General features: G+C 46.8%; 1 protein-coding gene across 5 annotated transcripts in view; it reads left to right on the top strand.

The window, feature by feature from the left end:
- Positions 1 to 2,492: 2,492 nt before the first annotated feature.
- Positions 2,493 to 20,677, top strand: part of PCNX1 (pecanex 1) — a 189,466-nt gene continuing 171,281 nt past the window's right edge. For all 5 annotated transcript variants that reach the window (XM_075330244.1, XM_075330245.1, XM_075330246.1 and 2 more), the window contains exon 1: positions 2,493 to 2,858. In XM_075330244.1, coding sequence (XP_075186359.1) covers positions 2,706 to 2,858 — 153 coding nt within the window. In that variant the 5' untranslated portion in view covers positions 2,493 to 2,705. The remainder of the gene's footprint in view (positions 2,859 to 20,677) is intronic.

The raw sequence follows: 20,677 nt of genomic DNA on the forward strand, positions 1-20,677 counted from the left end.
AGTTAAAAGGTCTGGGGTTGATTACAGGTGTGTGGTTTTGCATTTGGAAGCTGTTGCTGTGACCAGACAACATGCGGTCTAAGGAACTCTCAATTGAGGTGAAGCAGAACATCCTGAGGCTGAAAAAAAAGAAAAAATCCATCAGAGAGATAGCAGACATGCTTGGAGTAGCAAAATCAACAGTCGGGTACATTCTGAGAAAAAAGGAATTGACTGGTGAGCTTGGGAACTCAAAAAGGCCTGGGCGTCCACGGATGACAACAGTGGTGGATGATCGCCGCATACTTTCTTTGGTGAAGAAGAACCCGTTCACAACATCAACTGAAGTCCAGAACAATCTCAGTGAAGTAGGTGTATCTGTCTCTAAGTCAACAGTAAAGAGAAGACTCCATCATAAATACAAAGGGTTCACATCTAGATGCAAACCATTCATCAATTCCAAAAATAGACAGGCCAGAGTTACATTTGCTGAAAAACACCTCATGAAGCCAGCTCAGTTCTGGAAAAGTATTCTATGGACAGATGAGACAAAGATCAACCTGTACCAGAATGATGGGAAGAAAAAAGTTTGGAGAAGAAAGGGAATGGCACATGATCCAAGGCACACCACATCCTCTGTAAAACATGGTGGAGGCAACGTGATGGCATGGGCATGCATGGCTTTCAATGGCACTGGGTCACTTGTGTTTATTGATGACATAACAGCAGACAAGAGTAGCCGGATGAATTCTGAAGTGTATCGGGATATACTTTCAGCCCAGATTCAGCCAAATGATTGGACGGCGCTTCATAGTACAGATGGACAATGACCCCAAGCATACAGCCAAAGCTACCCAGGAGTTCATGAGTGCAAAAAAGTGAAACATTCTGCAATGGCCAAGTCAATCACCAGATCTTAACCCAATTGAGCATGCATTTCACTTGCTCAAATCCAGACTTAAGACGGAAAGACCCACAAACAAGCAAGACCTGAAGGCTGCGGCTGTAAAGGCCTGGCAAAGCATTAAGAAGGAGGAAACCCAGCATTTGGTGATGTCCATGGGTTCCAGACTTAAAGCAGTGATTGCCTCCAAAGGATTCGCAACAAAATATTGAAAATAAAAATATTTTGTTTGGGTTTGGTTTATTTGTCCAATTACTTTTGACCTCCTAAAATGTGGAGTGTTTGTAAAGAAATGTGTACAATTCCTACAATTTCTATCAGATATTTTTGTTCAAACCTTCAAATTAAACGTTACAATCTGCACTTGAATTCTGTTGTCGAGATTTCATTTCAAATCCAATGTGGTGGCATGCAGAGCCCAACTCGCGAAAATTGTGTCACTGTCCAAATATTTCTGGACCTAACTGTATTTCCTGTTACAGCCAACAGAGGAGCGGCTCTAACAGGAACGCAGCATTTCTGCTGATCAGAGCTGTGTTGCTCTGATCAACAGAAATGAACGAGCGATCAGACTGCTGATCCTTATAGTTCTCTAGGGGAACTAGTAAAATAAAAAAAAGTAAAAAAAAAGTAAAAAAAAAAAAAAAATCTAAAAGTTCAAATCACCCCATTTTCGCCCCATTGAAAATGAAAGAGTTAAAAAATAAAAAAGAAATGCACATTTGCTATCACCGCGTTCAGAAACGCCTGATCTATCAAAATATAAAATCAATTAAATTGATTGATAAATGGCGTAGCGGCACAAAAATTCTAAATGCCAAAATTATATTTTCTGGTTGTCGCAAATTTTGTGCAAAATGCAATAACAGGCGATCAAAACGTAGCATCTGTGCAAAAATGGTATCGTTAAAAACGTCAGCTCGAGTCACAAAAAATAAGCAATCACTGAGCCATAGATCCTGAAAAATGAGAACGCTACAGGTTGCGGAAAATGGCGCAAAAAGTGCACCACTATTTTTGGGCACCCTTGTGAACTTTTTTTTTAACCTTTTAGATCAAAGTAAACCTATACATGTTTGGTGTCTACGAACTTGCACCGACCTGAGGCATCACACCCACACATCAGTTTTATCATATGGGGAACACAGTGAAAAAAATACCCCAAAAATTATTATGCAATCGCAATTTTTTTTTTGCAATTTTTCCGCATTTGGATTTTTTTTTGCCGTTTTCCAGTACATTGTATGGTAAAACTCATGATTTAAAAAAAGTACAGTTCGTTCTGCAAAAAAATATGGCAAGATTGACGGAAAAATAAAAAAGTTACGGCTCTCGGAAGAAGGGAAGCAAAAGAAGAAAAATGGAAAAATCGCCTGGAGGTGAAGGGGTTAATCCCCGAGAGTCCGGGGGATCTGCACCAGTCTATTATCGGGCTGGGTTTCTCTGCTGCAGCCTGTCCGGTGTCCGTACACCGGGGATTCAGGACAGGACCGGCCGCTTCTCCCCAGGTGAACACTGCGGGCACTGTACGCTCCAGATGTGCCGTGTGCAGTGCCAGGAGCGGACGCTAGGTGGCGAGCTCAGCTGCGCCAGTAGCGGTAGGAGACGCTCTACACCGCGCTCTATGGTTGTACAGAAGGGAGAACGAGCGCTGAAGGCTAAGGCCGCTCGTCGCTGGAGGACCCGAGCTTCCTCCGGGGGTGAGAGGAGATAAAATGGCCGCCGTGAGGCCGCCCGGGCCCGTCTCCCGTCTCTGTGTCCCTATCCTTGTGCGGACGGGAAGGTGAAGGCGGCGGCCCGGAGGACGGGGTGACGGAGGAACATGGGCTCTCAGACGCTGCAAATCCTCCGGCAGGGAGTGTGGGCTTCCATCACCGGGGGCTGGTACTACGACCCTCACCAGAGCACCTTTGTCAACACCCTGCACCTCTACATATGGCTCTTCCTGCTCTGCTTCCCCTTCACCCTGTACATGGTGAGTGTGCCCTGCCTCCTCCATCTTGTGTGTGCAGGCCTCATCCTGCCAGTCCTGATACAGGCACTGCTGAGGGTGGGCACTGCTGTCATGCTGGACTGCCCAGAGGTCAGTGTCATGCCCGGGGTACACACACATACATAATACAGGAGGGCAAGATGCACAACACGGGGATAACACAGGAGGGCAAGACGCACAACACAGGGATAACACAGGAGGGCAAGACGCACAACACGGGGATAACACAGGAGGGCAAGACGCACAACACGGGGATAACACAGGAGGGCAAGACGCACAACACGGGGATAACACAGGAGGGCAAGACGCACAACACGGGGATAACACAGGAGGGCAAGACGCACAACACGGGGATAACACAGGAGGGCAAGACGCACAACACGGGGATAACATGGGGGATAACACAGGAGGGCAAGATGCACAACACGGGGATAACACAGGAGGGCAAGACGCACAACACGGGGATAACACAGGAGGCAAGACGCACAACACGGGGATAACACAGGAGGGCAAGACGCACAACACGGGGATAACACAGGAGGGCAAGACGCACAACACGGGGATAACACAGGAGGCAAGACGCACAACACGGGGATAACACAGGAGGGCAAGACGCACAACACGGGGATAACACAGGAGGCAAGACGCACAACACGGGGATAACACAGGAGGGCAAGACGCACAACACGGGGATAACACAGGAGGGCAAGACGCACAACACGGGGATAACACAGGAGGACAAGACGCACAACACGGGGATAACACAGGAGGGCAAGACTCACAACACGGGGATAACACAGGAGGCAAGACGCACAACACGGGGATAACACAGGAGGGCAAGACGCACAACACGGGGATAACACAGGAGGGCAAGACTCACAACATGGGGATAACACAGGAGGGCAAGACGCACAACACGGGGATAACACAGGAGGGCAAGACTCACAACACGGGGATAACACAGGAGGGCAAGACTCACAACACGGGGATAACACAGGAGGGCAAGACGCACAACACGGGGATAACACAGGAGGGCAAGACGCACAACACGGGGATAACACAGGAGGGCAAGACGCACAACACGGGGATAACACAGGAGGGCAAGATGCAGAACACGGGGATAACACAGGAGGGCAAGACGCACAACACGGGGATAACACAGGAGGGCAAGATGCACAACACGGGGATAACACAGGAGGGCAAGACGCACAACACAGGGATAACACAGGAGGGCAAGATGCACAACACGGGGATAACACAGGAGGGCAAGACGCACAACACAGGGATAACACAGGAGGGCAAGATGCACAACACGGGGATAACACAGGAGGGCAAGACGCACAACACAGGGATAACACAGGAGGGCAAGACGCACAACACTGGGATAACACAGGAGGGCAAGACGCACAACACAGGGATAACACAGGAGGGCAAGATGCACAACACGGGGATAACACAGGAGGGCAAGACGCACAACACAGGGATAACACAGGAGGGCAAGACGCACAACACGGGGATAACACAGGAGGGCAAGACGCACAACACAGGGATAACACAGGAGGGCAAGACGCACAACACGGGGATAACACAGGAGGGCAAGACGCACAACACAGGGATAACACAGGAGGGCAAGACGCACAACACAGGGATAACACAGGAGGGCAAGATGCACAACACAGGGATAACACAGGAGGGCAAGACGCACAACACTGGGGATAACACAGGAGGGCAAGACGCACAACACGGGGATAACACAGGAGGGCAAGACGCACAACACGGGGATAACACAGGAGGGCAAGACGCACAACACTGGGGATAACACAGGAGGGCAAGACGCACAACACTGGGGATAACACAGGAGGGCAAGACGCACAACACGGGGATAACACAGGAGGGCAAGACGCACAACACGGGGATAACACAGGAGGGCAAGACGCACAACACTGGGGATAACACAGGAGGGCAAGACGCACAACACGGGGATAACACAGGAGGGCAAGACGCACAACACGGGGATAACACAGGAGGGCAAGACGCACAACACGGGGATAACACAGGAGGGCAAGACGCACAACACGGGGATAACACAGGAGGGCAAGACGCACAACACTGGGGATAACACAGGAGGGCAAGATGCAGAACACGGGGATAACACAGGAGGGCAAGACGCACAACACGGGGATAACACAGGAGGGCAAGACGCACAACACGGGGATAACACAGGAGGGCAAGACGCACAACACGGGGATAACACAGGAGGGCAAGACGCACAACACGGGGATAACACAGGAGGGCAAGACGCACAACACGGGGATAACACAGGAGGGCAAGACGCACAACACGGGGATAACACAGGAGGACAAGACGCACAACACGGGGATAACACAGGAGGGCAAGACGCACAACACGGGGATAACACAGGAGGGCAAGACGCACAACACGGGGATAACACAGGAGGACAAGACGCACAACACGGGGATAACACAGGAGGGCAAGACGCACAACACTGGGATAACACAGGAGGGCAAGACGCACAACACGGGGATAACACAGGAGGGCAAGACGCACAACACTGGGATAACACAGGAGGGCAAGACGCACAACACTGGGATAACACAGGAGGGCAAGATGCACAACACGGGGATAACACAGGAGGGCAAGACGCACAACACGGGGGTAACACAGGAGGGCAAGATGCACAACACGGGGATAACACAGGAGGGCAAGATGCAGAACACGGGGATAACACAGGAGGGCAAGACGCACAACACGGGGATAACACAGGAGGACAAGACGCACAACACTGGGATAACACAGGAGGGCAAGACGCACAACACTGGGATAACACAGGAGGGCAAGACGCACAACACGGGGATAACACAGGAGGACAAGACGCACAACACGGGGATAACACAGGAGGGCAAGACGCACAACACGGGGATAACACAGGAGGGCAAGATGCAGAACACGGGGATAACACAGGAGGGCAAGACGCACAACACGGGGATAACACAGGAGGGCAAGACGCAGAACACGGGGATAACACAGGAGGGCAAGACGCACAACACGGGGATAACACAGGAGGGCAAGACGCACAACACGGGGATAACACAGGAGGACAAGACGCACAACACGGGGATAACACAGGAGGACAAGACGCACAACACGGGGATAACACAGGAGGGCAAGACGCACAACACGGGGATAACACAGGAGGGCAAGACGCACAACACGGGGATAACACAGGAGGGCAAGACGCACAACACGGGGATAACACAGGAGGGCAAGACGCACAACACGGGGATAACACAGGAGGGCAAGACGCAGAACACGGGGATAACACAGGAGGGCAAGACGCAGAACACGAGGATAACACAGGAGGGCAAGACGCAGAACACGAGGATAACACAGGAGGGCAAGACGCACAACACTGGCATAACATAGGGGATAATACAGGAGGGCAAGACGCACAACACTGGGATAACATAAGGGAGGGAGGGTACAGGAGGGTAAGACACACAGCACGGGGATAATACAGGGGGGCAAGACGCACAACACGGGGATAACAGAGGATAATACAGGGGGCAAGACGCACAATACAGGGATAACTGGAGAATACAGGAGGGCAAAATGTAGAACGGGGATAATACGGTAAGTTGTACATGAGAATAACATAGAGGACAATACTGGAGGACAAGATGTACAACATGAGGATAACAGGAGAATAGAGGAGGGCAAGATGTGTAAAATCATAGGGGTATCATAGGGGAGGGCAAGATATGATACAAGAGAGCAACATGTACAACATGGGTATAACAGCGATACAATACAGGAGGGCAGATGTGTAATAACAAGGGTATAACATAGGGGTATAATACAGGAGGGCAATATTTATAATACAGGTGAGTAAAATGTGTAATAACGGGTATAACACAAAGCTATAATACAGGAGGGCAAGATGTACAACACTAATATACAATATGGGTATAACAGGGATATAATACACTATAATATACAACATGGGTATAACAGAGGCAATATACCGTATATAATACAGGAGGACAAGATATGTAATTGTAAGTTACAACTTGGGTATGACAAGGATGTACAGGATGCTAATATATCTATACCACTGTAATGTATATTGTGTAGTGATAGCTGATATAATACTGGAAGGCAAGGAGTAAAACACCAAGCTATAACATAGGAGTATAATACAGGAGGGCGAGACCTATAACTGTAAGTTTCAACTTGGCTATGAAATAGGGATATAACACTAATATATATTGAGTAGGAGTAACAGGGGGTAAATATACATCTATACAAGCAGGGCATTATGTATAGCTCTATGTAATATAAAACAATGGTATAGTAAAGGGATATAATACAGGAGTGCAATATGATGTGTATTATGTGTGTATATAGTGTAATGTAGTGAAGGAATATAATGATGCTGGAAGGTGAATGTATACTGTATAATGCTCTGTAGTATATACTCTATGAATACCAGGCGTGTAATATGTACTGTGAGCTATATCATGGGCATGCCATCATATAATACAGGAGGGTGAATGGAACAGTAATATACAGCAGATACAGAGTATATAATACAGGAAGGTACATATAGACCCTATGTAATGTGGACAGTATAGGTGTGATATATAGATGTAATACAATATATGGTAAATACATAGCTGACGGACAGATATTATACAGCAGGGTCAATACAGAGCCTATGTAATGTATGGGACAAGAATCTTTGTATCCTATTAGTCAGCAAATAATAATTTCTTAATCCTCAGTCCTCTGATTTTTAATACCATAGATGTGATAGAAGGTGAATATAACACTGAGATATACAGCAAAGGCATAAAGTAGATGAATAATACCGTAACAATACAGCATAGTCATATAATACAAGCGGCGAGGGATATAACACTGATATATGAAGAGTAATATATTGTATGCTATAATAGAAAAAGGTGATAATGTAACATTTACCGCTGCCAAGACCCAGTCTAAGGCTACAATCTGCTGCGGATTACATGGGAGCTCTGGTGGATGGGTGATAACTTGTTAGTGGGTGCCTGGAGCAGGGCACGCGCTCACGCACTCCATATAGAGCTGCCCTTTGCTTTTTCTGGCAGATAATTGGGGGATAAAAATTCCCCGTTCTGCCGACCTGTGCAAGTCCCAGCGGTTAGACCCCTATCCACAGATCCACTGGAAAGGCGATAACATATTCTCTCCAGATATTCCCCTTTAAGGAGTAATGTATACAAATTAGAAAGCGGAGTTATGACTAAGGCTACGTTCACACATCCGGTTTTTGGCATCAGGCACAATCCAGCGTATGCCTGATGCAACGGATCCGGCACAGAAAATGCAAAAACGGATGTGCCTGATCCTTTTTTTATGGATCCGGTATACCTGATCCGTAAAAAACAGACCCAGCGCATCCGTTTCGTCCGTTTTTTTTTGCTGTTTTTTTTTAATAAATTAGAGCATGCGCAGTTTAAAAAACCGGATCCTGCGGCCACATTCGTTTTTTGCCGCATCGCGCTGGTTCTGGTGTCCATAGGCTTCTATTGTAAATCACGACGTATCCGGCGCGATACGTTTTTTTTTTTTTTTTTCAGACACAAAAAAGTTCAATGAGACCTTCCATCCGGCCGCCACATTGAGTAATTACGCCGGATCCGTCAAAAGCCGGATGCAACGCAAGGCCATCAGTCACAATCCGGCACTAATACAAATCAATTGGGATAAAATGGATCCGGCGCCGGATCAGTTTTATCCGTTTTTTTTTTCCGGATTGAGCCTGATGGAAAAAAACTGATGTGTGAACGTAGCCTAATAAAGGAATATTTTTGGCATCTGATTGCAGCGCGCTCGGTTTGGGCAACATGGACAGCTGATTTATTGTTGGTTGTGCGATCTTGTGTAGTGTTGTTTGTCTTGTCTTGTCATATCTTACTAGAATATCCCCACTGGTGGTTATATCGTCTGCGAGGGTCTATCCAAACAGGACAGCAGAAGTCAGGTCAGCGCTGATGTTTGGTGGTCCGATCTGGGCAGCAGTTTTCCTTCTATCTCCTGGCATTGTGACCGGAGATCTTGAGATGTGTCAATATGGCTGTGACCTGTGGAGCCTCAATGTTCTGCGGCACCGATCTTCTCTACAGGTGTCTTGCAACTGCAACTCCCAGCATGCCAACACAGCCTGCACCTGCTTGGTTGCACAAGCGAAATTAACCGGTGCAAGATCTTTCTACTGTGACCGTCTACATCAACCCAAGGATGTGCTGCAGCAGCAGTGGTGCCAATATTGCCCGAGACACCACGTAAACAGGTAGCTCGAAGCTAAAGGCTACAGCAACGCAAAGTCATGAAATTGATGAGGTCAGGAGGACACCACACTGGAGGGGGGAAAGTTGTGTGTGACTGGTTTGTTGGTAGCAGGTCATTAAGAAGCCAATGAGCATCTTAATGACTTTGGAATGACTTAGCATATACATGTGAAATAGCAGTATGGCAAGCAGCAGCTAGATTGGGGGGCAGGATTTGCAAGACCCTGGTCCAGCGGCCACCTTACTATTCTGCTTATGCCGTGCCATAGCCCAGAACCTTATCCTACATTTAGTCTTCGGTAGATATGTCATTCATCTATGCTTAAGTCTCATGATTGGCCTCATTACGTAGAACCAGAAGTGAACTGGATCCATTCATTTTGGGTTTGTAATATTCCAGAATAAGAGGAAGCAAAAAGGTTACTGCAAAAGGGGCAACTGGAATCAGATTGGCTTAGAATAGCTGTACTATTCATTGCATATAACCTAATTTAGGCTCTTTGCCATGCTCTGCACTCTCCACCGTCTCCTGCTTGTCTATGTTTGCAATGTCTGGGACTTCAGTAATCACCGGCTGCAGCATTGACACCAGTAAGGGTCCCGTCACACACAGCGAGATCGCTAACGAGATCGTTGCTGAGTCACCGTTTCTGTGACGCAACGATCTTGCCAGCGATCTCGTTATGTGTGACACCTACCAGCGATCAGGCCCCTGCTGTGAGATCGCTAGTCATTGCTGAATGGTTGGGACCATTTTCTTCAAAGGCGATGTCCTGCTGGGGAGGACGCATCGCTGTGTTTGACGCCTACCAGCAACCGCCTAACACGGTCCGAACGCCCGCCGAGATCGTTATACAGGTCGCTGATCGTTACTGCGTCGTTTGTAAGGTCTGACTGTGTGACATCTCACCAGCGACTTACCAGCGATCCTTATCAGGTTGTATCGTTTTCGGGATCGCTGGTAAGTTGTTGTGTGTGACTGGGCCTTAAGGCTCTTGACTGCCGCAGCCACTACAAATGGAGGCTGGCAGGGAATCGTGGACTGCTGCTTCTGGATTGGTGAGATTTGTAGGAGATTGTGTACTATTTTCACTTGGGGACAAGTAGAAAGTTTTTGCAGAGCCAAACTCCAATTGTAAAGGATTATTCCAATTTTAGGAGCTGATGACATATCAAAAGGGTATGCATCTCTTAATGATCATTGGTGTTCTGGATCTTATAATTAGTGGCTGCAGCACTGCATTCCCGTCACTGTTTCCCAGGCACCTGAGTAAAGTACAGCAGGCCATAGGATGGTGGTGGAGGCTGGCAAGGACTGTGTAGGGTATGCATTGCTGAAGCCTGCGGCCCTTTTATTCTGAGGATTGGAGTCAATCTGAGGTCTGAGTCCCTACAGCCATTAGTGATGGTTTATCCTAGCGACTTGCTGTTGCTCCGAAAGGAATATCCCTTTAAATTTCCAAAGAAGTGTCTGGATCCTCTAGGCAAGATGTTACGGCATTTTGTTTTTTTTATTTAAGTAACTCTCATCCCGCTCATTGGAAGTGGTGTAATCTGTGGTGAAAATTTACATCAGAAATTGATATACTGTGGATATATTTGCACTTCTGGGCATTTTCAGAGCGTGTGGATGCAATTTACTCAGGTTTCATGCACTTTGCTGCTGTGGATCTTCCTCCTGGAAAATCCTTCACTCCTAAGTACATGGTGGAACTATAGAAGTGTTTTGTGTTGGTTGTCTGTGGGCCTGTAGTGGCACTGTGATGGTGACACTTTGTTACTGTGATTTCTTAGTCTACTTTCACACTTGCGTTCAGCGCATTCCGTCACTATGGAGAATAGCGCAGTCCGTTAACGCACTGCGCTATTCTCCATAGACTTATATGGACAACGCACTGTAACGCAAGTGTCTGCGTTGCATCCGCTGGACGACGCAGCGTCGTTATTTTGACGCTGCGTCGGGCGGATGGAACGCTGCATGTAACGTTTTTCTGCGCTTGGCGGAGTGTCAAAAAAACGCAACCTGCAGGAATCAGTTTGGCGTCCGTTGATTTTATAATGGACGCCTATGGTGGCGGATTCCGTTAGAATGTGTCATTTGACGGATTCTGTTAACGCATCCGTCTTTACACAACTGCGCATGCTCAGATGTGTAAAGTCAAGGAAAAAACCTATAACGGATTGCGTTATTTTGTACGATCCGTAGCATCCGTTGTGCCACTATATGCAACGCATCCGTTGCATGCGTCACACAACGCAATGCTACGGATCCCGTCCAACGCAAGTGTGAAACTAGCCATAGCAGTCAGCTGGGCTTTGCTGCTTCATATTTGCAATAGTTTGGTAGTGTAATTTAGAAACTAAGAAAGATTGTCACATAAACAACACTTATCAGCTATCCACAAGTAGGGTAATAAATGTCTGATGGCCATGAGTCTCAAAGTCCCCTGTCTGTTTACAGCGCAGTTGTCACCACTTCTCCTATAGTCTGCATTGTTGTGGTGTTGACACAAAAGCACGCTACACTTCTGGATCATCGTTCTTGTCATCAGTCGCAGCAGTCCAAGCCTCCAGCGATCATAAATATCTGTTCTGAAAATACGACCCTTTAATTTATTATATGTATGCATGTTTCTATATAATCAGATAATATTTATTCTTTAATATCTCGACATTAATTCCATCGCGCTTTATATACATCAGTAACACCGTCCCCATCAGAGCTCACAATTTACATTCCCTATCAGTCTTTGGAGTGTGAGAGGAAACCCCCGCAAACATGGGGAGAACATAGAAAAACTAAACATACACATTTAAAGGGAGTCTGTCGGCAGGATTTCACACCCCAAACTTTCTATATGCGCATGTAGCTTTGTCAAAGACAAGTCCAACAACACCTTTACATTGCCAATCCGTTCCTACACTACTGAGAAATCAGCATTAGAATTGATATGCAAATGAGGCTGAAGAACTATAGTAGATCTGACTCTTCGGTCACTCCAGGTCTATTCCCCACCCAGCACTGCCGCCTCCTGCTTGACTGACAGCCTCTGTCTGTGCTGCGTGACATGACACAGGAGGTGGTGAGGAATAGCCTCATTTGCATAGCATCTTTCGGCTCATTTGCATATCAATTCAACCGCTGATTTCTTAGTGATGCAGGTACAGACTAGCTTTGTAAAGGTACTGTTGGACTTGTCTTTGACAGAGCTGCATGTGCATATACATTGGGGAGGGGGGGTTAATTTGGCTGAAAGGTTCCTTTTAAGCGCCCTATAGATTAATGTTAGCAGACTCAGAACCTATGACTGTTTTGCTATGATAGATGTTTGGGCATGTTAGATTGTAACATGCCTACCTTATCTGTGGGGAGATAAGCTGGTGCCAACATTTTTTTGCAGCAGCTTGTCTCCGTTTCCCCGGTGATATAAACGTGCTTGCCCAGCTGAGCTGAGTGTGCATGTGTATATGGTGGAGCGGGGAGAAGAGCTACATTAGGGCAGCCCCTGATTACTCGTGTCCCATAGCTCGCTCCTGTTTCTGAGCACAGTCTCCCCCCTGCTTGACCTGTGTGCTGATTGCTGTCACACACAGTTATTGTCTGGTAACATTGCCTGCGGTATACTGCTAATTGGAGAACCAAGCCAAAGAGAAAATTGCAGAGATCTTCATGGGCTAGTTCAGGACAGCGGGTAATAAAGAAATGTTTCCTGCCTTGTCCTGACTCGTCCAGATTGCACTATTGGCCTTTAATAGAAGACACCTTCAGAGCTGTGTAAGAAGCCAATGGCAATATTGGGAGAAAATCTCATTCATTTGTGAGAATTTATACGTGGAGCTTATGTGAGCTAGTAAATGTAACGCATGGAGTAGACTTTATTCTTCTCCGTTTTATGATGTTCCTGTTTGTCCACTTAAACCTAAATCTTTCGATTTAGTTTCTAAACTGTTTTTAGGACTTTACTATTAGACTATTTACTACACGGTGTGCAGAATTATTAGGCAAATGAGTATTTTGATCCCATGATGTTTTTTATACATGTTGTCCTACTCCAAGCTGTATAGGCTGAGAGCCAACTACCAATTAAGTAAATCAGGTGATGTGCATCTCTGTAATGAGGAGGGGTGCGGCGTAATGACATCAACACCCTATATAAGGTGTGCTTAATTATTAGGCAACTTCCTTTCCTTTGGCAAAATGGGTCAGAAGAGAGATTTGACGGGCTCTGAAAAGTCCAAAATTGTGAGATGTCTTGCAGAGGGAAGCAGCAGTCTTGAAATTGCCAAACTTTTGAAGCGTGATCAACGAACAATCAAGCGTTTCATGGCAAATAGCCAATAGGGTCGCAAGAATCGTGTTGGGCAAAAAAGGCGCAAAATAGCTGCCCATGAATTGAGGAAAATCAAGCGTGAAGCTGCCAAGATGCCATTTGCCACCAGTTTGGCCATATTTCAGAGCTGCAACGTTACTGGAGTATCAAAAAGCACAAGGTGTGCCATACTCAGGGACATGGCCAAGGTAAGGAAGACTGAAAAACACCACCTCTGAACAAGAAACATAAGATAAAACGACAAGACTGGGCCAAGAAATATCTTAAGACTGATTTTTCAAAGGTTTTATAGACTGATGAAATGAGAGTGACTCTTGATGGGCCAGATGGATGGGCTAGAGGCTGGATCAGTAAAGGGCAGAGAGCTCCACTCCGACTCAGACGCCAGCAAGGTGGAGATGGGGTACTGGTATGGGCTGGTATCATCAAAGATGAACTTGTGGGACCTTTTCGGGTTGAGGATGGAGTGAAGCTCAACTCCCAGACCTACTGCAAGTTTCTGGAAGACAACTTCTTCAAGCAGTAGTACAGGAAGAAGTCAGTATCGTTCAAGAAATACATGACTTTCATGCAGGACAATGCTCCATCACATGCATCCAACTACTCCACAGCGTGGCTGACCAGTAAAGGTCTAAAAGATGAAAAAATAATGACATGGCCCCCTTGTTCACCTGATCTGAACCCCATAGAGAACCTGTGGTCCCTCATAAAATGTGAGATGTACAGGGAGGGAGAACAGTGCACCTCTGGGAGCAGTGTCTGGAGGCTGTGGTGGCTGCTGCACGCAATGTTGATCGTAAACAGATCAAGCAACTGACAGAATCTATGGATGGTCGGCTGCTGAGTGTCATCATAAAGAAAGGTGGCTATATTGGTCACTAATTTTTTTTTGTTTTGTTTTTGCATGTCCCAAATGTTTATTTCTAAATTTTGTGCAGTTATATATTGGTTTACCTGGTGAAAATAAACAAGTGAGATGGGAATATATTTGTTTTTTATGAAGTTGCCTAATAATTCTGCACAGTAATAGTTACCTGCACAAACCGATATCCTCCTAAGAGAGCCAAATCTAAAAAAAAACCCACTCCAACTGCCAAAAATATTAAGCTTTGATATTTGAGTCTTTTGGGTTGATTGAGAACATAGTTGTTGATCAATAATAAAAAAAAATCCTTTAAAATACAACTTGCCTAATAATTCTGCACACAGTGTTATTAGACTTCCCAGTATCTTAAAGGGAACCTGTCATCAGAAATTTCGCCCAAAAGCTAAAAGATTCCCCCTCTGCAGCTCCTGGGCTGCATTCTAGGAAGGTCCCTGTTATTATTGTGCCCCATGTGAGACCAAAATAAAGCCTTTATAAAGTTCTACCTTTTTGTATGCAGCTTCTGTAAATCCGACACGGGGGCGGGCTCTCTGCCGTCCGTTATTCTGCCTCCTGGTCCTGTATGCCGCCCCCATCGCTCCTTTCCATATCTGATGCACTGCCCACTGCTCCAGCCATCCCCGCGCATGCCCAGTGCCAGTCTCACAGGACTGAGCAGTGTGACCGCTGGTGACGTGTGCGCAGGCAAGTGATTATGGACGGGGCTGTAACTGTTATCAGCAAGTACCCGGCCATAATCTCTTGAGCGCGCAAACCTCTCCAGCATTCACACTGAGCTCAGTGTAGATGCTAGACTGTATGGGCTGCTTCCAGGTATGACGTCCCTTTGTCATGTGATAGGGGCGTGTTCGAAATACTATCACATGACAAAGGGACGTCATCCCTGGAAGCAGCCCATACAGTCTAGCATCTACACTGAGCTCAGTGTGACGCTGGAGAGGTTTGCGCGCTCACGAGATTATGGGCGGGTACTTGCTGATAACAATCACAGCCCCGTCCATAATCACTTGCCTGCGCACACGTCACCAGCGGTCACACTGCTCAGTCCCGTGAGACTGGCACTGGGCATGCGCGGGGATGGCTGGAGCAGTGGGCGGTGCATCAGATATGGAAAGGAGCGATGGGGGCGGCATACAGGACCAGGAGGCAGAATAACGGACGGCAGAGAGCCCGCCCCCGTGTCGGATTTACAGAAGCTGCATACAAAAAGGTAGAACTTTATAAAGGCTTTATTTTGGTCTCACATGGGGCACAATAATAACAGGGACCTTCCTAGAATGCAGCCCAGGAGCTGCAGAGGGGGAATCTTTTAGCTTTTGGGCGAAATTTCTGATGACAGGTTCCCTTTAAGTTTTTGGCAGCTCCACAGCCAATTAGTTCTCTGAGTGCTTCTGGTGTTTGGCACGTTAATGGGGGTCTGTGTTGGTGGCTCATTTCATTGACTAAACCAGCCCCCTTCTATATGCATCTGCTATGACGGGGCTGGCTCTATATAATCATGCAGAGAACATACTTGAAGGTGGAGCAACGCCTGTAATGCACTCTTCACCATGTCACCTCTCTGGTATGTTTAGTGACGTCATCCCCGACTCACTACCGGAAGAAAACAGGGTTATGTGCCTCCTGGTCCGGGCTTATTTACTTTCTATAAATACATTCTGTATACATTGAGAGAAAATAGATTCTGCTGCCAGTGCTTAGCTGGCTCGTATTTCAGTCTACCCGTACCCGGCTGGTCCTCTCTGATGGTAACGCATGAGGATCTGACCTCACGAGCCACTTGTGGAATTGCCTTGTTACCCCCTGGTTACCCCTATATAACCATGACCCCTTTTTTTTATTCCCAACTGTTACCCCATGCTATCTCAACTCATGCTCCCCATTTTAACTTGTAAAATCAATAAAAACAATGGAATCACAAATATTGTCAGCCATCTTGACAAGCAGTCACTGTTGCTCATTGATCAGATGACGTGGAGGTTTGATGGTGACCCCCAAAGTGGAGAGACCATGCCGTCCAGAAACCAGGGCGGCACTTTCTGAAGGAAGCGCTCTGGTGCAATGGAGAAAGAGGGGTAGGGTATGGCCGCTAGGAGGATTTATGGGTTAATGATCAGGAGGTAGAGAGCTGACTGCTACATTGTATACAATAAAGTGCAAAAATTTACAGATCTGCTATAACTACATGGGATTGATTACAAACATTTATCATGATCTTTTTGGCCAGTGTGTAACGGTGGCTATTGCTTCAGTGTAAGCGGATCCTTGCTTAGCTGCATTGCATATTTGTTAATTTTTTTTATGTAAAGTCATAAAGGTGGGAATTATACGCTGAGGGTCACACATGGCCAGAGGAATTTTAAGCTTTTTAAATACTTTAATCTGTAAAAGAGTTGTCAGCAGTGTTGTATTGGGGTAAAGGGAGCCCATCACCTGCCTCTTCAAGCCATTTTTAAGAAGAGACAGCTACATGCTATATTTTTGATTAAAAAAATTGCAAATTGTCCTTAAGTAGTTCCTAAAACGCCCCACAGAGTCTTTTCTAAACTTGCAGGTTGTGGGATGTCCACACGCTGATCGACATCTCATACCAGTGATGGGTACAGACCCGTAGGGAATATGTGTGTCCCATCAGCATACACATCATGGTATGAGCACATAAAGAAAATGATTACGTTAGGCCCCCAGTTTTTTGCCAGCAGTCACAATACGTATATCTGTCGCAGATTGTGGCAAAACTGATGCGACGGATCGGTTTTTCAACGGATCTGACTAGCTGGGGCTAAATAATAATTGGAGCATGCTCAGTTTAACCCCTTCAGCCCCAGGGCACTTTCCGTTTGTTTTTTGCTCCCCTTCTTCCGAGATCCGTAACTTTTTTATTTTTCCGTCAATCTTGCCATATGAGGGCTTGTTTTTTGCGGGACGAGTTGTACTTTTAAATGAAACCATAAGTTTCATCATATGGTGTACTGGAAAACGGCAAAAAAATTCCAAGTGTGGAAAAACTGCAAATAGTGTGATGGCACAATAGTTTTTGGGATGTTTTATTCACGGTGTTCACTATATGGTAAAACTGATGTATCTATGTGATGCCTCAGGTCGGTGCGAGTTTGTAGACCCCAAACATGTATAGATTTACTTGTATCTAAAAGGTTAAAAAAAAAATGTCACAAGCTTGTCCAATAAAAGTGGCGCACGTTTTGCGCCATATTCCAAAACCCGTAGCGTTCTCATTTTTTGGGATCTATGGCTCAGTGTCGGCTTATTTTTTGCGTCTCAAGCTGACGTTTCTAATGGTACCATTTTTGCGCAGATGCTACGTTTTGATCGCCTGTTATTGCATTTTGCGTAAAACTTGTGGCAACCAAAAAACGTAATTTCGGCGTTTGGAATTTTTTTGCCACTGCGCCGTTTACCAATGAGATTAATTGATTTTATATTTTGATAAGGCATTTCTGAACACGGCGATACCAAATATGTGTATATTTATTTATTTTTTAACCCTTTAATTTTCAATGGGGGGAAAGGGGGGTGATTTGAACTTTTTAGGTTTTTTATTTTTTTTTTTTTTTTATTTTTTAAAACTTTTTTTAATTTTTTTTATTTTACTAGTCTCCCCCCTAGGGGGCTATAGCGATCAGCAATCCGATCGCTCTTATCTATCTGCTGATCACAGCTATACAGCTGTAAACAGCAGATTCAGTCACTTCCTGTTTCCCTCTGCTCCCGGCCGAGGGAAAACTAAAGTAAAACTTCATAGCTGCAGGCGTCATCACATGACCCTGTGCTACGATGGCAACCACCGAAAGTCATGTGATCACGCACGTGACTTCCGGTGGGGGCAGGGGTAAGTAAAAATCATGGCCGCGCACATATAGATCTCGCTGCCAGACTTCGGCAGCGAGATTTAAGGGGTTAAATGTTGCGAGTGGAAGCGATTCCACTCGCAACATGCAGGCACACATGTCAGCTGTTGAAAACAGCTGATATGTGTGCCGACCGCCGCCTGCCCGCGGGGGTGGGGCTTAACGGGACATGCTCCATGACGGATATATCCGTCCATCGTCGTGAAGGGGTTAAAAAATCCTAATCCATCGCCGGATTTGGTCAATTGATGGATTGCAATGGATCCTGCCCCTATAGGCTTCTATTATACCAAACGATGGATGGCGACGGATGTGTCTGTATCCGTTTTTTCGACGTAGACAAAAAACGTTACTTTGGCCGTCATCTCCGTCGGCCGAACAAACGTTTTTCAATGGATCCATTGAACGACAGATGAAACATGAGGCCATCCGTCACAATTTGTCGCGAATGCAAGTTAATGAGAAAAAAACGGATCCAGCGGCATCAGTCGCCAAATCAGTTTTTCTTTTCAAAATTCGTCAGATTGTGACGAACGGCAAAAAACTGATGTAGACAGTACGATTTTTTTTTTTTTTTTTTTTTTTTTTTTTTTTTTATATATACTGATAGTGTTTGACGAGCAAATAGTTATTGCATCACTATCGTGCATACAAGCTCATTATTACAAAAGCAAATGTTACCTTGAAAGATCTGGTTTTGCGACAAACAATATTATGATCGCTAGCAGCTATCATACATTGTGAATATCGCTGTCTTTAGGACGATATTGTGATTTTACACATGATGTTTGCCATATCTAATAAGGGCTTTAGGTGATCACTTGTCAATCAGAGCGGGTCCTACTGCTGGGAACCGCATCGAGCAGCAGCACGTGGTACTTTTATCCCTGTTGGACTGGAGGACAAGTTGTCCAGGGTCCACTACTGCTCTAATTATTCCTTATGAGGCTACCAAGCGCTGTGTTCATCTTCTGCTGGAAATCTCCTAGATAATGAAGCAGTGGTTGTGCGTCCATCTACGTTGGTCCCAGCAGTGGAGCAACCTCCAATCAACAAGTTATCTTCTATCCTGCAGATTGCTAATAACTTGTTTTAATTGGTCAGTTTCTAAATGCAAGCTGTCAGCTGATCCGCGCTGCCCGGGTGGAGGAGGCGACCGCTGAGCGGCGCTGCCCGGGTGGAGGAGGCGACCGCTGAGCGGCGCTGCCCGGGTGGAGGAGGCGACCGCTGAGCGGCGCTGCCCGGGTGGAGGAGGCGACCGCTGAGCGGCGCTGCCCCGGGTGGAGGTGCCGACCGCTGAGCGGCGCTGCCCCGGGTGGAGGTGCCGACCGCTGAGCCGCGCTGCCCCGGGTGGAGGTGCCGACCGCTGATGCGCGCTGCCCCGGGTGGGGGTGCCGACCGCTGACGCGCGCTGCCCCGGGTGGAGGTGCCGACTGCTGAGCCTCGTTGCCAGACTGTGGCCAATTTTTGCTCTTAATTTATTTTGCTGCTCCCTTGATTTCCCCCCCCCCTTTTCTGGTTTGGATATGCTAGTAATTGTAGTTCTGCTAGGGATGAAGGACTTAAGGTACCGTCACACTAAGCGACACTCCAGCGATCCCACCAGCGATCTGACCTGGCAGGGATCGCTGGAGCGTCGCTACATGGTCGCGGGTGAGCTGTCAAACAGGCAGATCTCCACAGCGATCAGAGATCAGCCACCAGCGACTTGTGTAACGACGTTGTGCTTTGTAACTATGGTACACATCGCGTTACTAAGCAAAGTGCTTTGCTAATAGTTACCTGATGTGTAACTTGCCTACGTGTGCAGGGAGCCGGCTTCTAGAAGCTGCGGATGCTGGTAACCAAGGTCAATATCGGGTAACCAAGAAAAGCACTTTGCTTGGTTACCCGATGTGTACCATGGTTACAGCGTCCGCAGAAGCCGGCTCCCTGCACATTCAGATCGTTGCTCGCTCGCTGTCAAACACAGCGATGTGTGCTTCACAGCGGGAGAGCAACGACAAAAAAATGGTCCAGGATATTCAGCAACGACCGGCGACCTCACAGCAGGGGCCAGATCGTTGCTGGAAGACACACACAGCAACATCGCTAGCAAGATCGCGGTTACGTCACAAAAAAACGTGACTCAGCAGCGATGTCGCTAGCGATGTTGCTTAGGCTACTTTCACACATCCGGATTTTGCTCTGCGGCACAATACGGCGTTCTGCAGAAAGACCGCAACCGGCTTTTGTAACGCCGGTTGCGGTTTTTTTTTTTGCATAGACTTACATTAGTGCCGTATTGTGCCGCAGGGGCTTGCGTTCGGTCCGGTTTTTGCCGCATGCGGCAGATTTAGCCGATGCGGCGGCCGGATAGAACGTT

Source organism: Anomaloglossus baeobatrachus, chromosome 12, assembly GCF_048569485.1.
Source record: "Anomaloglossus baeobatrachus isolate aAnoBae1 chromosome 12, aAnoBae1.hap1, whole genome shotgun sequence".
NCBI classification, from domain to species: domain Eukaryota; kingdom Metazoa; phylum Chordata; class Amphibia; order Anura; family Aromobatidae; genus Anomaloglossus; species Anomaloglossus baeobatrachus.